The sequence below is a fragment of the Lithobates pipiens genome, unplaced genomic scaffold, assembly GCF_037356315.1.
Source record: "Lithobates pipiens isolate NorthernLeopardFrog02 unplaced genomic scaffold, aLitPip1_a1.2 Scaffold_18, whole genome shotgun sequence".
Lineage (NCBI taxonomy): Eukaryota > Metazoa > Chordata > Amphibia > Anura > Ranidae > Lithobates > Lithobates pipiens.
In genome coordinates this window covers 234,209,591-234,226,853 of record NW_027507758.1, presented here as the reverse complement: position 1 = coordinate 234,226,853, position 17,263 = coordinate 234,209,591, and the positions used below count along the sequence as shown (strand labels likewise).

The 17,263-nt window shown below is 40.4% G+C and overlaps 2 protein-coding genes across 5 annotated transcripts in view; one reads left to right on the top strand and one right to left on the bottom strand.

Annotated features, from left to right (window-relative positions):
* Positions 1 to 5,670, top strand: part of GINM1 (glycosylated integral membrane protein 1) — a 66,283-nt gene extending 60,613 nt beyond the window's left edge. For all 3 annotated transcript variants that reach the window (XM_077486683.1, XM_077486684.1, XM_077486682.1), the window contains one exon: positions 1,376 to 5,670. In XM_077486683.1, coding sequence (XP_077342809.1) covers positions 1,376 to 1,484 — 109 coding nt within the window. In that variant the 3' untranslated portion in view covers positions 1,485 to 5,670. The remainder of the gene's footprint in view (positions 1 to 1,375) is intronic.
* Positions 5,671 to 7,735: 2,065 nt separating this feature from the next.
* Positions 7,736 to 17,263, bottom strand: part of KATNA1 (katanin catalytic subunit A1) — a 64,303-nt gene continuing 54,775 nt past the window's right edge. For both annotated transcript variants that reach the window (XM_077486678.1, XM_077486679.1), the window contains exons 9-11: positions 12,023 to 12,157; positions 10,980 to 11,106; positions 7,736 to 8,272 (exon numbers count right to left, since the gene is read on the bottom strand). In XM_077486678.1, coding sequence (XP_077342804.1) covers positions 8,074 to 8,272; positions 10,980 to 11,106; positions 12,023 to 12,157 — 461 coding nt within the window. In that variant the 3' untranslated portion in view covers positions 7,736 to 8,073. The remainder of the gene's footprint in view (positions 8,273 to 10,979; positions 11,107 to 12,022; positions 12,158 to 17,263) is intronic.

The window sequence follows — 17,263 nt, the reverse complement described above, 5'->3', positions numbered from 1 at the left end:
GCTGGGAGACATTCCATTGTAGCCAACTCCTGATCAGTACAGGGAAGTCTACTGGCCCGGCCTACTGTGACGCAGACATCAGTAGCCTGGTCATATGTATGCCCCGGAGCATAAAAGCTCACGATCACCTCTGGAGCTGAGGTATGTCGTGGCCTGCCGAGCTGTAGCTGCGACCTGCACACGCTCAATGGCCGGACTGGGGAGACTACAAGGATAAGTGAACCAGCCAGTATTACAACTTTGCCTAGTAATCTCCAGTGATAGGGCTAACAACCCGTTTTGTTACAGAGAGGAGCTGTGTCGGTCGGTGAATATAAGAGAAATATACATGTTATAAAAATTGCATCAAGTATGAGCAATAACAGAAGGCAATTCAGATATTAGGATTTTTCAACTAGCACTTTCAGTCCAATTAATTAGAGCAGGTATTAAACATTTCTTCAACTGACAGATCATGTGGATTCTAGTGCTTTTATCCTTTCACATGACCTAACTTGATTCTCCCGCCTCCTTTTTCCTCTCTCTCGTCTCATCCCCTCAGAAATCAATGGTGATTCTTAATGCAAAGTCTGTCCATCACCAATTGTGGTGGTGCAAGATTGGGATTATCCAGCCATGGTTGCCAAATGAGCTAAAAAGTCACAGCTTTGTGGCTATAAACTAGTTGCTCCCTGAGAAGTAGTGAGTTAACGTAGGTAATCCATTGTTTCCCTGTGGGGACTGTGGATGCCATCCAATATCTAGCTAAAAGTTTTCTAGCCAGATATAACAGCCTGGTTATCATGTGGTACATCTCCTCATCAATTGCCCCTAGCAAGTACACCAGGGGGTTCAGGGGTACCGCTATCTGAGCTAGTCTAGAGATACATTGGAATATTTCCACCCAATATCGGTGGAGTTTGGGCATCTCCAAAGTATATGTATAAAGTCCCCCTGGTGCACTTTACGTTTTGGACAGAGAGGAGAGTCTTTTCTGCCCCAACCATGGAGTTGTATAGGAGTTCTGTAGGCTCTATGTAGAATAAACATTTGCGAGAGGCTGAGGTTACAGGTGTCCACTGATCCCCATCTAGATCTTCCACTCACTTAGTTCTGCATTTAAAAGAGGCGTGATCCTGAATAGAGGCATGTGGTCAGTTTTTAATATGAAAGCAAAGGGACTGGCAGAAACACTGGGGATGTAACGCAATGGAAGCAATGCAAAGAGAACAGGATGCCTTGTCATACAAATACATGCTACAACAGGCACATATCAGGAATATGAAATGTTGGATTTACATACTGTGCGTATTTTAAAATGCTATATATCAGTCTCTTTTGAAGTGCCCTTCATTTGAACATGGTTCTGTAATGTCTGTCTTCTGTGTTTTTATAGAGGAATTCTGCAACCAAATGATATCAAGGATTCTGCGTTGTATGTTCCCTTAATTTTAAACCCTGAAGAAGTAACCGTGAAAGCACAGCAGGTTGGAAATATTATATAAAGCCACTATTCCCCTCCAAAAGCCTGCATCCAGTTATGATATTCAGATTGGACTGTCTGACTTAAATTATGGTAAAGTTTTTCCCATTATTGTAAGACTGACAAGTAATATGCATTGTAACAGAAGGTATATAGGCACTCTTCCTTTGATGACATAAATCACTATTTCCCAGAGGCTAATTTCCACATCATATTTTTATGACCTGGCCTTTACAAAGAGCTATGCATATATTCTCTAAAGCATCCCAGTGCTGTAAAGTACAAATAGGCATTGTCTGCTGTTAGACTGATTGAAAGCGTGATGCAGAAAATTCCCACCCAGGGGCGGACTGACCATTAGGGAAATTGGACACGAGTGCCTCCATCCCAAGGAATCTATGCTTATCTTGGAGCCCAGTGACAGGACAAGTTTCAGCACTGAGCTCCAGTAACTAGGTTGACAGGGGTTCGCTAGGGGCAGGCAATCTGGATATCTTCCCCACATCTCTTGCGGGGTGCCTGGGCTCCCTCCTGCAGTGATGCCCCTTTGTAGCAGCTGACATCTCTCCCAGCTGAGCCTACACATCACAGAGCTCACTGAGGATCTTCCTCAGACAGGAGCGACATTAAACTGCAGGAGCCACACTGATTTTGAGGTCTGTGCATAGCTTATGGATAGGGAAGGGGGTTGGGGGCAGGTAACACATGGAGAAGTGATGGGAGAGGGGGGTGTAAGAGCATATGTGCTGGAAGCAGTGTTCGAGGGGAGAGAACATGTTCTAGTAGGGGAAGGTGGGGGGGGGGGGATTCAAACCAAAACGGTTAAAGCAGGCGATAAGGAGGCGTTTTGCCTCATCACGTCACCTGCTTTAACCCCTTGGATCCCACACTAGCATGCTGCTACTGCATGCATTGCACATGGTTACAGAGTGGGCCCTATTCACTTGAATAGGTCACGATATCACCCACTAAAAGCAACAGGGGCTATAATTCCTGCCGCAGCATGTGTACATCCTCAGCTGCTGCCTTGCAGCTAAAGGGCGTAGGGACTAACGTATGTAATGTGTCCGCCCCTGTTGCCACCTATCTGCTGAACACAGGCCTCCTTGTGCAGTTACAAGAAGGTACTAAATACTTTCAAGGCAGCCCATTTGTTTGTCCATTGATTCTTTAAATAATTTAAATGAATATGCATTCTGGGCAAGTTATAACATTTACTTTATGTAAGCAACATAGTTCAAAGTTCTTTCATGCCAAATTGTATGAAGAACTATTTCTTTTGCTTAGCGTGAGCAATTATACTCGCCCTTAAAGTGACGTTCCACCCAAAATGCAACTTTTTGTAGCTGTTGACTCTTAAATGGGTGGAACTCTGCTTTAAATTTTCGCATATTGCACTGACCCTAAAAAGGGGGAACACTCTGCTTTTCCAAGACACTTATGAATGAGGTGCAGTGTATTTTATGCAATAAATAAATTTAAAACAAACGTATTGTTTTAAAGCTGTCCGGCAGCCTTGCACATCAGGTAAATCATAAATAAATTAAACTTTCAAAACTAAGGTTAGATCTACATGGGCCTTTCCACAGGTTTGTCCTTGCTGACAGCTGCCTCGTAAAACAATATTCCTATTTAAACTACCATCAACCCTAGTTTTTGCCATCCTTCCCATTAGCGTTTTTTTTTTTAGTGCCACCTAAAGAGTGCAAAATTTAAAAAAAAATTCAAATAACTTAGCCATGCTTTGTACCAGGAACATAATTTTAAAGGGTTTATTACAGAATTAAATGTATTTTTTCCATTTACAGTAAAAGTATTTTTTTAAGTGAAAACAGGCCCAGATTAAAGTTTTAAAAATGTATTTCCCCCACAAAAAACTTAAGACACTGTTTATGCTGAATAAATAGGCTTGTGGTGAAAAAGTAGAAATTGCTCAGGTCTACAAGAGGGTATAAAGGTATGAGAGCTGATCTGGTTAAAAGTCTTGACATATTGTTCTAGCTAGTAATCCCTCATGTCCCCCACCAATCCTTACTCTTACCAAGAACTGACCCCCCCCCCCCCCTTGCCTTGTCCAGCCCAAACAAACCCATGGATAGAACTAGAAACTGAAACAACGAATTGATTGATCGACAACTAATCAATTATGAAATTAATCGATTACTATTTTCATAATCGATTAATCGACCAGGAACATAATGGGGTTAAAAAAAAACGAAAATGAGCCCCTTATAGTACAAAAATATCACTACTGTAAATATTACTTTCACTGTTGTAGAGTAAAAAAAGAACAACCCCTTCCAGTAGTGATTTGCTTTTTTGTACTATAAAGGGCCAATTTTAGTTTAACTCCATTATGTTACTAAATGTCTTAGACCTGGTTCACATCTATATGTTTGTTGGTGCTTTTTGCGGAAACGCACTACAGTTCATTTACATGGTTTCCTATGGGACACCTTCATATCTGTGCTTTTTTCAGCCGCTGCTTATTTAGAAAGGGTCGGGGACTTAACGCAAAATGGAGCTTTTTTGGTTCAATATACTTCAATGGAGAAGCTGCAGAAAAGAATGTAATGCGTTTTTGCAGCAATGTGTTTTTTTTAATCTGCCCAAAAAAATGCAAAAAAAAACGCAAATTGCAGTAAAATCACGTGCGCAAAAATCAACTCACAGCAAAAAGCACTGCAGAAACAGTTCAAAAGTAAAAACTGCATATGTGTGTACCGAGCCTTATGCTGGCCTCACGGATCAATTTTCAGATGAGAATATTCAGATGAAAAATCTTTGTACATTCGCTGAATGAAAGAATTTTGTTTGAAATTTTCACTTTATTTCTGAACAAAAACCACATACACTGTCTGAAAAATTACTTTAACCAAAAAGTTTTCTATTTCCAAATTTTCCCCTCACTGTGGTTGAAAATGTCAATTTGACCCTTTTTTTTTTTTTTTTAAGTTTATTAACCGATTAATCGGCCAACTAATTGATTATGAAAATAATCGTTAGTTGCAGCCCTAGATAGTACCCACTGTCCAGTGAGTCCATAAGTGGCTAATAAAACTATTGTGCTAGTGGAGTGGATATTGGACTTCAGCTGGTTTGGGCTCCATGAAGAGGCAAGTCATCACACAGAAGTTAGAATCTTAAACAGGCTTGGTTCATGCTAGTGCGTTCCTGGGTATCGCATTGATTCCCACACCCGAATCGCACCACTCTTGCAGGGCTGCCATTCATTCTTACCCCCCCCCCCATGCATCTTAGCTAGCAGTGCGATTGCGGGTGTTGTCAAAGACCATGTGGGTTTGTGCATTTCCCGTGGCACAGTAGCCCATTCAAGTAAATGGGCTGCCGTGCCCAAGCAAACGCAGGCAACATGGCCCACATTAGTGTGAACCAAGCTTTAGCAAAGTGAACTAGTGGTGCTCACTTACTCTTAGTCTTTTTGAGGTTTTCAAACAAGGTCTTGCCTAACAGGTTTGTTTTTAAAAGAACCTTTTCAGATATATTTTGTGTTAAATTATTAAACTGTATATACAAATGTCAGATTTATTTCTTAAAAGTGACATTTTTAAGCAGGCCAAATTGTTTTACTTTGCTGATAAATGTAAATCAGGGTATAAAACTTGTGCGCCACAAAATATCCTGCAAGACTGGAAACAAACTATTGTTTTTTGACACTGTGCCATGTCTGAACTTTAGTACTAGTTTATATGCAGAATGAACATTTATAACCTACTACTACTTTTGCCTTTCATGCCCTGATTTGTTTCACTCAACAATGTATGTTAGCTTATATTACCTTACTCACTGTAGTTTTTAAAGTTTTTGCAAGCTGGTATTGTTTGCTTTAGTACAATCCATCAGTAAATTTACCAACAGAATGTTTCAACATGTTTTGAGCCCTGTAACCATTTAGCATAATGAAGGGCATCAAAAATGTATAGCTACTTCCATGAAGAAAATTACCCCTTTCTCAGGATGGTGTTTCAAGTGATTTTGCTATCCACAGGGATAGATACATTAGCTCATATTTGTATTAATCAAAAGCAGGGAGGTCTTATTAAATCTTTAGTTTACGGTTTTGAAAGATAACCAAATGGTTTAAAAAAAAAAAAAAAAAAAAATCAAATGCGATTTGTATCACTTGCTAATTTTCTGTTTTGTTAAAATATGAAACTGTAAAATAAAATGTTTTGTATTTACCATGACTGAGTTTTCTGATTTGCTCCCTCACAATCGCTCGGTTTGCAAATACATATACCATAGTTTGTAGACTATACATTTTCACAGATTAAATACACGGATTTGGGTTATTATTACCAAAAATTACATTTTGGGCTACATTTATGAAGATAGATTTGTTAGCAAAATTTTCTAACAAACTTTTTTTTTCCCCAAAATGCTCAGTATTTTTTCGTTTATATACCAAAAAATAAACCCAGTAGTGATTAAATACCAAAAGAAAGCCATTTGTGTGGAAAAAAAAAAATTCCATACAGTGTTGCATGACCGAGTAATTGCCAGTTAAAGCACAGTGAATAGCAGAAAATGGTTCAGATAATGAAGGGAGTAAAATATTCTGGTGGGTTAATAAAGGAAAGAAACTGCTTTAGCGGGAAATCCTACAGTGCATTCGGAAAGTATTCACAGAGCTTCCCTTTTTCCAAATTTTCTCATGTTACAGCGTTATTCCAAAATGGATTAAATACCCCATAATGACATGAAAGAAGTTTGTTTGAAATCGTTTCAAATTAAATAAATATATATATTCACAAGTACACAATTATTCACAGCCTTTGCTCAATACCTTTTTGTTGAAGCGCCAAATTACAGCCTCAAGTCTTTGAGTATGATGCTACAAGCACACCTATTTTCAGGCAGTTTCTCCCATTCTTCTTTGCAGGACCTCTCAGGCTCCATCAGGTTGGATGGGCAGTGTTGGTGCAAAGCCATTTTCAGATCTTACAAGCGATGTTCAAGTCTGAGCCACTCAAGAACATTCAGAGTTGTCCCATAGCCGCTGCATTGTTATCTTGGCTGTGGGCTTAGGGTCGTTGTCCTGTTGGAAGATGAACCTTTGCCCCAGTCTGAGGTCCAGAGCATTCTGAAGCAGGTTTTCATCAAGGATGTCTCTGTACATTGCTGCATTTTTGAAATTTATCTATTTATCATTCATCTATCCCTCGATCCTGACTAGTCTCTCAGTTCCTGTCACTGAAAAACATCCCATGATGCTGCCACCATGCTTCATTGAAGGGATGGTATTGGCCAGTTGATGAGCGGTGCCTGGTTTCCTCCAGGCAGGACACTTGCTATTTAGGCCAAAGAGTTCAATCTTTGTTTTTTATGGTCTGAGAGTCCTTCAGGTGCCTTTTGACAAACTTCAGGAGGGTTGTTATGTACCTTTTACTGTGGAGTGTCTTCCGTCTGGCCACTATACCATACAGGCCTGATTGGTGGGGTGCTGCAGAGATGGTTATTCTTCTGGAAGATTCTCCTCTCTCCACAGAGAAGCACTAGAGCTCTATCAGAATGACTATTAGGTTCTTGATAGACTCCCTAAGGCCCTTCTCCACTTCTCAGTTTGACTGGGCGGCCCTGCTCTAGGAAGAATTCTGGTGGATCCAAGCTTCTTTCGTCTCTGAATGATGGAGCCCACTGTGTTCATTGGGACCTTCAATGCTGCAGAAATTTTCCTGTACGTACCCTTCCCCCAGATGTGTGCCTAGATACAATCCTGTCTCGGAGGTCTGCAGACAATACCTTGGACTTCATGGCTTGGTTTGTGCTCTGATATTCACTGTTAACTGTGGGACCTTATATATAGACAGGTGTGTGCCTTTCCAAATTATGTCCAATAAACTGAATTGTTATTTTTTTATTTTTAATAAATTTGCAAAGATTTCAAACTTCTTTCACATTGTCAGTATGGGGGTTTGTAGAATTGAGGAAAATAACTAACAATCCATTTTGGAATAAGGCTATAACATGACAAAATGTGGAAAAAGTGAAGCAATGTGAATACTTCCTGGATGCACAACTTCCCCCCGCCCCCCCCCTTTGTCTCTTAACACAGCAGGGGGGGAGTTTATTAAAGTTACCCTTTAAAAAAAAAAATAAAAGGAAAGAACTTGGTTTAAAACAGGTATCTAAGCCTGGTAATATGGAATGTATATTGTATAAAAAAAAAATTATATATATATATATATATATATATCATGGTACATTCACATTTTAATTGAATTAGTCATGTACTAATAATATACTAACATGTTGAATGAAAACAGAGCTTTTTATTTATTGAATTATAGATATTTTTTAAAAAAACACACAGGGATCCAGTCCCAACACTACAGATATAATGAAAACAATTAGAGCACATATGCGAAATGCACAGAAGAATCAAAGTTACCTGTTACCTGCATAGCAGGCTCCCTCTGGTGCATTTTATTTTATTTTTTTAAATTTATTTTAACGGCTACCACTTCTATGAATTGAGGCGGTAGGCCCCCAAAGAGCCTATGCAAAGAGGGTACTGATTTTTAGGTGCACATGACATGTGCTCTTTAAGACTTAAGGCAGAACCTCCTCCCATAACAAAATATGGCTGTTCAACAAGAACCAAACTCTGCTATCCACTTTTCATATTTTTCAATGTCTGTCGCAGATACGGATTTAGAGACTTTCTTTAAAGCTGCCTCAAAATCTTCCATTGTGGTAGGCATGTGCATGTCATCCTTGGAAAGATTTCGAATCTCTTCTGGAGTAAGTCCTTCAATACGTCTTCTCATTGCCATCAAGGAAGCATCTCTGTACAATATATACAATGTTAGTCCAAACCACTATTTAGACACATTCTATCATGAACGTTTGACAGTCTGTTCTATACAATGTATTTGGTTATTTACAGGATACCTGCATTGAATGAAATATGTATCCTTTTAAGGATCCAGGTCTCTTGTTTTGATTATTTCACAATCACCGCTCCAGGAAAAGCAAACATATTCTGGCTTAAACGTCTTGTTTTCCCTGCAAACTATCAGGCAAGGATACCAACACAGATCTAGAACCTGTAAAGCCATCTTAGGAGTTATGGTATTCACCTGCCTGGCTAAGCAGATGTCAAAAGGTTTGTCAATTACGGACTAACTAAACAGTGTTTCACACTTTAGCAGGTAAAACATTCTGTTTTTCAGCCTTATATTCATATTGTCCTGGAGCACTTTGAGTGCTCTATTCAAAAACCCTTTGCAAATTTTGCTAGTTGAACAAAGCTGCATATATAGAATTATATTTAATGTATTATGGATATAATGAGCATGTGTAGGAATTCATGAAAAGATAAGCACTCAATAACTAAGGCCAGACATGCAGGAAAGAAATGCACACAATTCCCCAATCAACACAGACAGGGCCATCAGCAATGTTCTTCATCCCTGCAGTGTAAGGCCGCGTACACACGGGTGGATTGTCTGTCCAACTTAGTCCGCTGAACAGTGTTTCAGCGGACAATCCGCTCGTGTGTGGGCTTCAGCGGACTTTTTCAGCGGACAATCTGACGAACAAAGTCTTACGGAATTTCCGTAAGACAGTCCGTTCAAACTTGGTTTTGTCCGTCCAAACTTGGTTTCAGCGGACAGTCCGCTCGTGTGTAGGCAAGTTGGACGGACTAAGTATGGCGCATGCTCAGAAAGGGTTTACACGGCCGAAGGTTGCATTGCAGTGTATAGGACGTCGTTTTTCTAGTCCCGTCGTACGTGCTGTACACGTCATCACGCACGCTTTCAGCGGACTGTCTGCTCATCGTGTGTGGTCAAGTCCGTTCATGCTAATTTTGAACGGACCGTCTGTCGGATTGTCTGCCGAACTTAGTTGGGCAGACAATCCGCCCGTGTGTACGCGGCCTTAGACAGTGATTATCACCAACAAATCCAGTAGGCTGGTCAGTCAGTCGATCAACTTGGTACATTGAGCCTGCTGAAGTGGTCAAGTTTCTAACCGTGTATGGTTGGCCTAAGTCTATTATGATACTATCCTTTCTTGCAATATCAATTCTCTTTAAAAATTAAATGCTAGACTATTAACCCCTACCTAACTAGGTATCACTGACATGCAGATACATGTTTTGTAATACTTTATTAAAAAGGACACATACTAAAACTACAATGGGATACGGACCTAACCTGAGACAAGGCATTAAAAAAAAAAACAATACCTGCCAGTAGTGCGTTTTTTTTAAAGCTCCTTTTCTAGTGATGATGTTTTCAAAGCATGCATTAATGCTTATGGAAAAAATCCTGCTTTCTCACCCAGCTTTCTACCAAAGACATTTGCAAAATCATTGTTATTGAAGCATGATAAGGTCAGCTTTCTGAACCGATCAACTTCTTCCCCCATACAACTTTGGGAGAAAAGGACAGTCTCTTTATGGTGAAAAAATATTCTATTGCCAATCATTTCAACAATAATCTTCCTTTTATATCCGTTTAACATTCTTATGTATATTATTTAGCTGTAAAAAGGCCACCCTTGTGTAAATAGTCATAAATAAAAATAAAATAAGTCATGTAACTGCTGCTGGGATCAAAAGGTAACCCCACAATTTGCATTAGCTTACACCTGTTGCCTAAAGCGCCAGAGCTCAAAGAGAACCTGCAGTTTTTGCCCTTATATTGGTGGTCTGCTGCAGGTGAACCCTAAAGTCACCTTGTTAAACCTGAAAATGACTTTTAAAATCAGACTACCAGGGCACCAAAGTTCAGGCTGGACTTTGACCTTGATTTCTGGTTTTCCTATCAGTTGCTAATGTTCGGCTTTCCAATTTCATACATTCACTACTCTTGGCATTATCCTCCGCAATCCCTTCTTTTAAACTTTGTATCGAGTAACCGCATTCATGGCTCATTTCTGAATTTATCAACATTAAAATAGAACTTGCAAAATCAAAATTTTCCTTTGCAGTACAATCTCCCTGGTTTGAAGGGCATGTATAGTGGTTTTGTATATGTTCTCTAATTATATGGCAAGAGAAAACAAGGTAAATATTAAATACATGACTATTATGGGTTTTTACAGCTAATGTGCAGCTAGAGAACCTTTCTTCAGCCGCTACTATCTTTTGTAAAAAGAAATTTGGAAACTGGCATCCCTTATAAAAACGATTCCATCCAAGGTTAATCAAAAGGAGTCTCAATCCAGGCAGCTACTGTTGTGCCATTTAGGTATCCCATAGTGTTCTGGGAATCGTTTGTTAGTTTTACAAATTTTAAACGTGTTACATGACATTGTAAACACATAGTAAAAAAATAAAGACAGAAATATCTAGAACCCCTGTACTTTTATTTGAAATGCTCCCTCTTAAAGCAACCAGCCTGTATTTCACTTTTTCAAGCATCCGGGGCTCATCTTTACACAAGGGCCGCAAAAAACTAGAACATTTTCAATGAAAGTTTCCTTTACTATGCAAGTAATGGTACATTTAAATGTAATCTTCATATTACAATATATGAAGACATACCTGCACACATTAGTAATATCTGCACCGGAGTAACCTTCCATGTTATGTGCTATGCTTGCAATGTCAACATCATCTGCAATCTCCAGCTCTTTAAGGTTTATTCGCAGAAGCTCCTCTCTTCCTGTAGCTGAAACACAAAAAAGGTAGCTTTTCAAATGTGTATCTTGATACGTGATACATCCCTCTTCCCCTCCACCCCCCCCCCCCCCCCCCCCATATTCCTATAGTACTTGGTAACACCTCCTTTTCCCTTACTTAAAACACATTCTTCTTTGTGATTGTATTTTTTGTTCTATATTATTTGGCATGTTACCGGTTCACTTATGCAAAACAGGTCATCTGTAAAAGTATGCATCGTTTAAAAATCCTCTGCAAAGTACTTTACACCTCCGGGTGTGTAGAATACTTACTCCTGCTCCAGACACTGTTTTTTTTCCATGGTCTCATACATCACTACAGGATGTATGAGCCAGCCAGAGGAACCACAGTAGGTGGGAGCAGGTATTAGATCCCTGGTGCCCAACCTGCGTCCCTCGGACCTCAGCAGTCTGTAGTGGGAACGTTGATTATGGTAATAGCAGTGATCTCTACTAGCCTCATGTGGAGTTCCCTATAGCTCATAAGTTGACGACCCTTGTATTAGACTCATCTGGTGGTCGAATACTTACAACGGCTGGGGAGTAATGATATGGAGTGGTGACAGTCACTTTAAATGATAATGCCCTAAAACAAAATGGCTCTAAAAAGGTAATTTATAGGTTTAATATTTTAGTTATACATGTAAAAGATTTGCTTAATGTAGATAATCTTGTGTGTAAAAAAAAAAAAAAAAACCTCTTCAAATAGTTTGTAGTTGTATACGTGTATAGAACTGCCATATTTGATTAGGCTCAATATTTTAACAGAGGAGTCCATCAGACTAAATCAGAAATACAATACATTTTTACAAGCTCAAATCAAAGAATCAAAAATAAAACAAAAACACATAACTCCAAATCTCTAGTAGTGGCAGGTGTGGTACTGTTGCAAAATTTCATACTAACTGGAGGGTAATGGAATGTAAATTCTTTTCTCCAAACGTCTCCTCAAAGCTTCATCAATATCCCATGGAAAATTGGTAGCTGCTAGAACCATTACCATTCTAGATGGGTCCTCGTTCTCAGATGTACCACCTACACCTAGGATAGAAAAGAAATACAGTTTAAGAAGACAGTACAATTACTTTCAGCATATGGTAAAAAACCTAAACATTGTCTGTAATAAAACAGTGCCCCAAATAAAAATAAAAAAAAACCTCATGTCCCCAAGGAGAAAAAAAAAAAGTGAAATTATAGTGAAAATATGTATCTGTTACCATTTTTAATAAAAAAAAATAGATATTTTTTATAACAGCTTACCTGTAAAATCCTTTTCTTTGAAGTACATTGCGGGACACAGAGCCATAGTAGTTTTTATGTGGGTTATAGGCCACCTTCAGGTGATGGACACTGGCACACCCTCAATTAAAAAAGTGCACTCCCTATATAACCCCTCCCATTGGTGGGAGTATCTCAGTTTTGTAGCAAAGCATACCAGGGAGGGACCTCTGTGTCCCGTGATGTACTGCAAAAGAAAAGGAAGTTACAGGTAAGTCGTTCTAAAAATCCTATTTTCTTATACATCACGGGACACAGAGCCATAGTAGTTACTATGTGGGATGTCCCATAGCAATGTCAACTGAAGGGAGGGAGACAACAAGGAGTAGGGCACCAAGAGACTAGAGGACTCATACTGCAGCCTGTTGTACAAGGCGCTCAAGGGTGACATCCTCATGATCTGTTACATCTACTTAATAGAATATGGTAAATGTATGGACTGAAGACCAAGTTGCAGCCTTGCAGATCTGAGCCATGGAGGCTTGGTGATGCACTGCCCAAGAAGCACTAACATCCCTGGAGAAATGCGCTTTAATATGAAAAGGAGACATTCTCGTTAACCATAAGATTGAACAATCACTTGACAAATCCATTTAGAAATAGTAGATTTCAACGCTGCCTGTCCCCTTTTTAGGACTGTCTGGCAACACAAATAAAACATCTGTTTTATGAATCCAAGCGGCCACTTTCAAATAGACCCTAACAGCTCTCACCACATCAAGAGAATGTAGTGACCTTCTTCCATAGAATGAGGTTCTGGAAAAAATGAATGCAGAACAATATCCTGGTTTAAACGAAAAACCTGATACTACCTTCGATAGGAACACAGGATGAGGCCGCAATACAACCTTATCCTTATGAATAAACCAAAATGGCTCTTTACAAGAAAGAGCAGCCAACTCTGATACTCTTCCTGCGATATAGCAACTAAGAAAATTATTTTCCCTTGTCAAGAGGACCGAAGGAAATTCTCATATAGACTCAAAGAAAAAAAGGCTGCTTCTGTAAAGCCAACAGGACTAAGGGTTCAGGGGAGACTTAACTGGGGGATTAATCGACGTCACCCCCTGAATAAAGTTACGAACCAGAGAGTGTGAAGCAAGTGGTTGTAGGGGAAAAAAAAAAAAAAAAAAACACTGATAAGGCCTATTGCCTTTGATAGGAATACAAGGATCCTACCTATGACACATTAGCTGGGGTGCAAAGCCCTGGATTCACACCAGGGGACTGCATTCCAGATTCTATAGAATATGACTCTGGAGGCCGGCTTCCTAGCATTAACCAAAAGTAGAAACTACTGAAGCTAACAGCCCACGATCTCCAAGAAAATGGGTCCCAATAGTCAAACCGCTAAATTTAGCGTTTTTAAGGTAGAATGGAATACCGGACCTTGCGAAAGAAGGTCTGGCAATAGCAGTAGGGTCCCCTACTGCAATCTTTATGATCTCAGCAAACCAAGATCTCCTGGGCCACAAGAATCGCCTCCTTCCCTTCTTGCTTGATCCTGCGAGAAGACACGGAAGCAGCAGAACTGGAGAGAACACCTAGGTCAATGAAAAATAAATTAAATAAATTATCCCACGGAAAAACCAAGGCATTTGTTCGGTATGCCATCGGATCCCTTGTCTTTGACACAAAGTTGTTGAATCTGGACGCAAACAGATCCACGTCCAGAACTCCCCCTCATATTGACAGAAAGATGTTGGGGTGAAGGGACCATTCTCCCAGAAACAATTGTTGGTGACTCAAGTAGTCTGCCTGACAATTCTTCCTAGAATGAAAATTGCTAATAGGCAAGAAATGTTTTCTGCTCAAGATAGAATACGATTCATCTCTCTCTGGGCTGCACAACTTCTTGTGCCACCTTGGTGATTGACATAGGCTGCTGCTGCTGTGGCACTGTCGGATTGGAGCCAGACAGGACAATTCTGTAGTCTGAGCGCCCAGGCCTCTAGGGCCAGGCGTACTACCCGAATTTCTAGACTATTGATGGGCAATGTCCTCTCTGATTTGGACCATTTCCTTTGGATATACGCTTCTTCCAGGACTGCTCCCCAGCCCAGAAGTCTGCAATCTGTTGTTACGACCTTCCAGGTAACTGGTAGAAAGGATTTTCCCTTCTAAAGATTCTTGGATATCAACCATTAATTAAGGCTCTGACGCACTTTGGGGGATAAACGCATTGAGAAGTCCAAAGCTTGAACCTTCTTGATTCAAGTTGACAGGATACTATTTTGCAGCAGTCTTAAATGAAGCTGCACATAAGTAACGGCCTCGAAGAAGCCGCCATCTTTCCCAACAATTTCATGCAAAGTCAATTAGAAGGATTCTTTGTCTTGATCAAATGAATCAGTACTGTTATGGAACCGATTCATTCCTGGGGCAAATCACCCTCTTCTGAGCCCCAAGACCTGCCATCTCCTTGATGGTTCTAAGGAGGATTTATCTAGGTTGAGAATCCAACCTAGGTATTTCAGGTAGATGACTGTGGAGACCAAACTTTGGATTTAAGCGGGCTACCGATCGATCTATCAAGAGTAGATAGTCTAAGTAGGCTAGTATCGTTATACCTTGAGCCCCTTAACCTGGCTAAAGGAGGAGCCAGGACCTTTGTAAACACTCGAGTTGCAGTAGTTAGGCCGAAGGCAGAGCTACAAACTGGAAAATAGAATTTTTAAAAACAGCTTACCTGTAAAAAAAATTATTTGATGTACATCAGGGGACACAGCGCCATAGTAATAACCATGTGGGTTATATGGGACTATCAGGTGCTGGACACTGGCACGCCCCTTTTAGGGGTAAACTTCCCCCATATAACACCTCCCACTACTGGGAGTACTCAGTTTTGTAACCAAGCAATCGAAGTGTATAAGAAGGGAGGAACCTCAGTGTCCCCTGATGTACATCAAAGAAAGAGATTTTACAGGTAAGCCATTTTAAAAATCCCATTTTCTTTTCTTACATCAGGGGGACACAGCGCCATAGTAATAACTATGTGTTATGTCCCATAGCAATGGCAACTGAAGGGGTGGGGGTCTACAGACTCAAGGAAACAGGAGGCCAGAGGACTGCAGCCTGCAGTATATGCTGTGCCCAAAGGCAAACTCCTCATGACCTTTAATATCGATTTGAAAAAAAAAAAATCGGATAAACGTCTGAACCGAAGACCAAGTTGCGGTCTTACAGATGTGAGCCATAGAGGCCTGATAATGCATCACCCAAGAGGCACTCATCGCCCTGGATGAATGTGCTCTTAATAAGAGAAGAATTTTCTTCTTTAAGCTGAAGCTTGATCAATCACTTGACAAACCCATCTGGAAAATAGTGGATCTTGATGCTGCCTGTCCATATCTTGGACCCTCTGGCAGTACAAACAAAACCTGTGTTTTGCGAACCTGAGCGGTCGCCTTTAAATAGATTCTGATCGCTCTTACTACATCAAGAGACTGTAGTGCTTTCTCTTCCCCAGATTAAGGCTTCTGGGGAGAAAGGAAGAAGAATAATACCTTGGTTTAAATGAAAACCTGTTACCACTTTTAGTAAGAGTTCAGGATGAGGACATCAAATCACCTCGTCCCTATACATGATTAAATATGGCTCTTACAAGACAGAGCCGTTGGTTCCAATATTCTTCTAGCAGAAGAAATGGCAAGCAAAAGATTATCTTTCTTTCAAAGAACCAAGAGAATTTCTCGTAAGGTTCAAACGGCCGATTTAACAAAGGCTGACAAGACCAATCTTAAATCCTAAGGATTTAGAGGTGCCTTGATAAGGGGAATAAACCGCGTTACCCCCTGAATAAGCTACGCACAAAGAGTGGGAAGCAAGAGACCGTAGGAAAAGACAGACGGCCTGGATCTGGCTCTTGATAAAAGTCAAGACCAGCTTCATTTCAGATCCCATATGCAGGAATCCTGCCTATTGACATACCTCCTGGGGTGCCAACCCCTGGATCCATACCAAGAAACCTATGCCTTCCAGATTCTATAATAAGTGACTCTGGAAGCTGGCTTCCTGGCATTAGTCAAAATAGACACTACTGAAGGAGATTACCCACAATCTTTTATAGAGTGGGAATCGACAGACAAACCTGTTAAACTCCTTGTCCGTAAAGTAGGATGAAATACCGGACCCTGTGCAAGAAGGTCTGGCATTAATGGCAGAGTCCAAAAGGACTTCAACTGCCCTCCTTATGATCTAGATAAATTCAGATCTTCTGGGACCTGCTGGGGCCACCAGAATCACCGCCTTCTGTTTCTGCTTAATCCTACAGAGAAGGCACGGAAGTAGCAGAGCTGGAGGAAATGCATAGATCAGTGAGAACTGATCCCCTGGGAAGACTAATGCCTCTATTCTGCCTGCTAGCGGACCCCTTGTTTGACAAAGTTGTCGATCTTACTAATGAATGTGGACACGAATAGGTCCATGTCCGGAGTACCCCATCTGACATATTGCTAGGAAGATGTCGGGGTGAAGAGATATTCTCCCGGAAATAATTGTTGGCGTCTCAAGTAGTACGCCTGAAATATTAAAATTGCCGATAGGCAAGGAGTGTTGCGTTCTGCCAAAGCTAGAATATTTTGCACCTCTGTTAACACCTTGCAGGATAAAGATTTTCTCTCCTGCTGGACAACAACCAATTTAGGATCTGACCTATGTCGGGAGCCAAGCGTATTGGTAACACACAAGGCCTGAATCCTCTTTATTCCAGACCAACAGGATGGTGTCTTGAAGCAGTCTTTGAATAAAACTGCACGTAAGGGATGGCCTTGAAGGAGGCCACCATTTCCCCTAAAAATCTCCTGCAGCCAAAATGAAGGAATTTTCCTTACCTGATAAGTTGAATTAGTCCTACAATGGAACGGATTC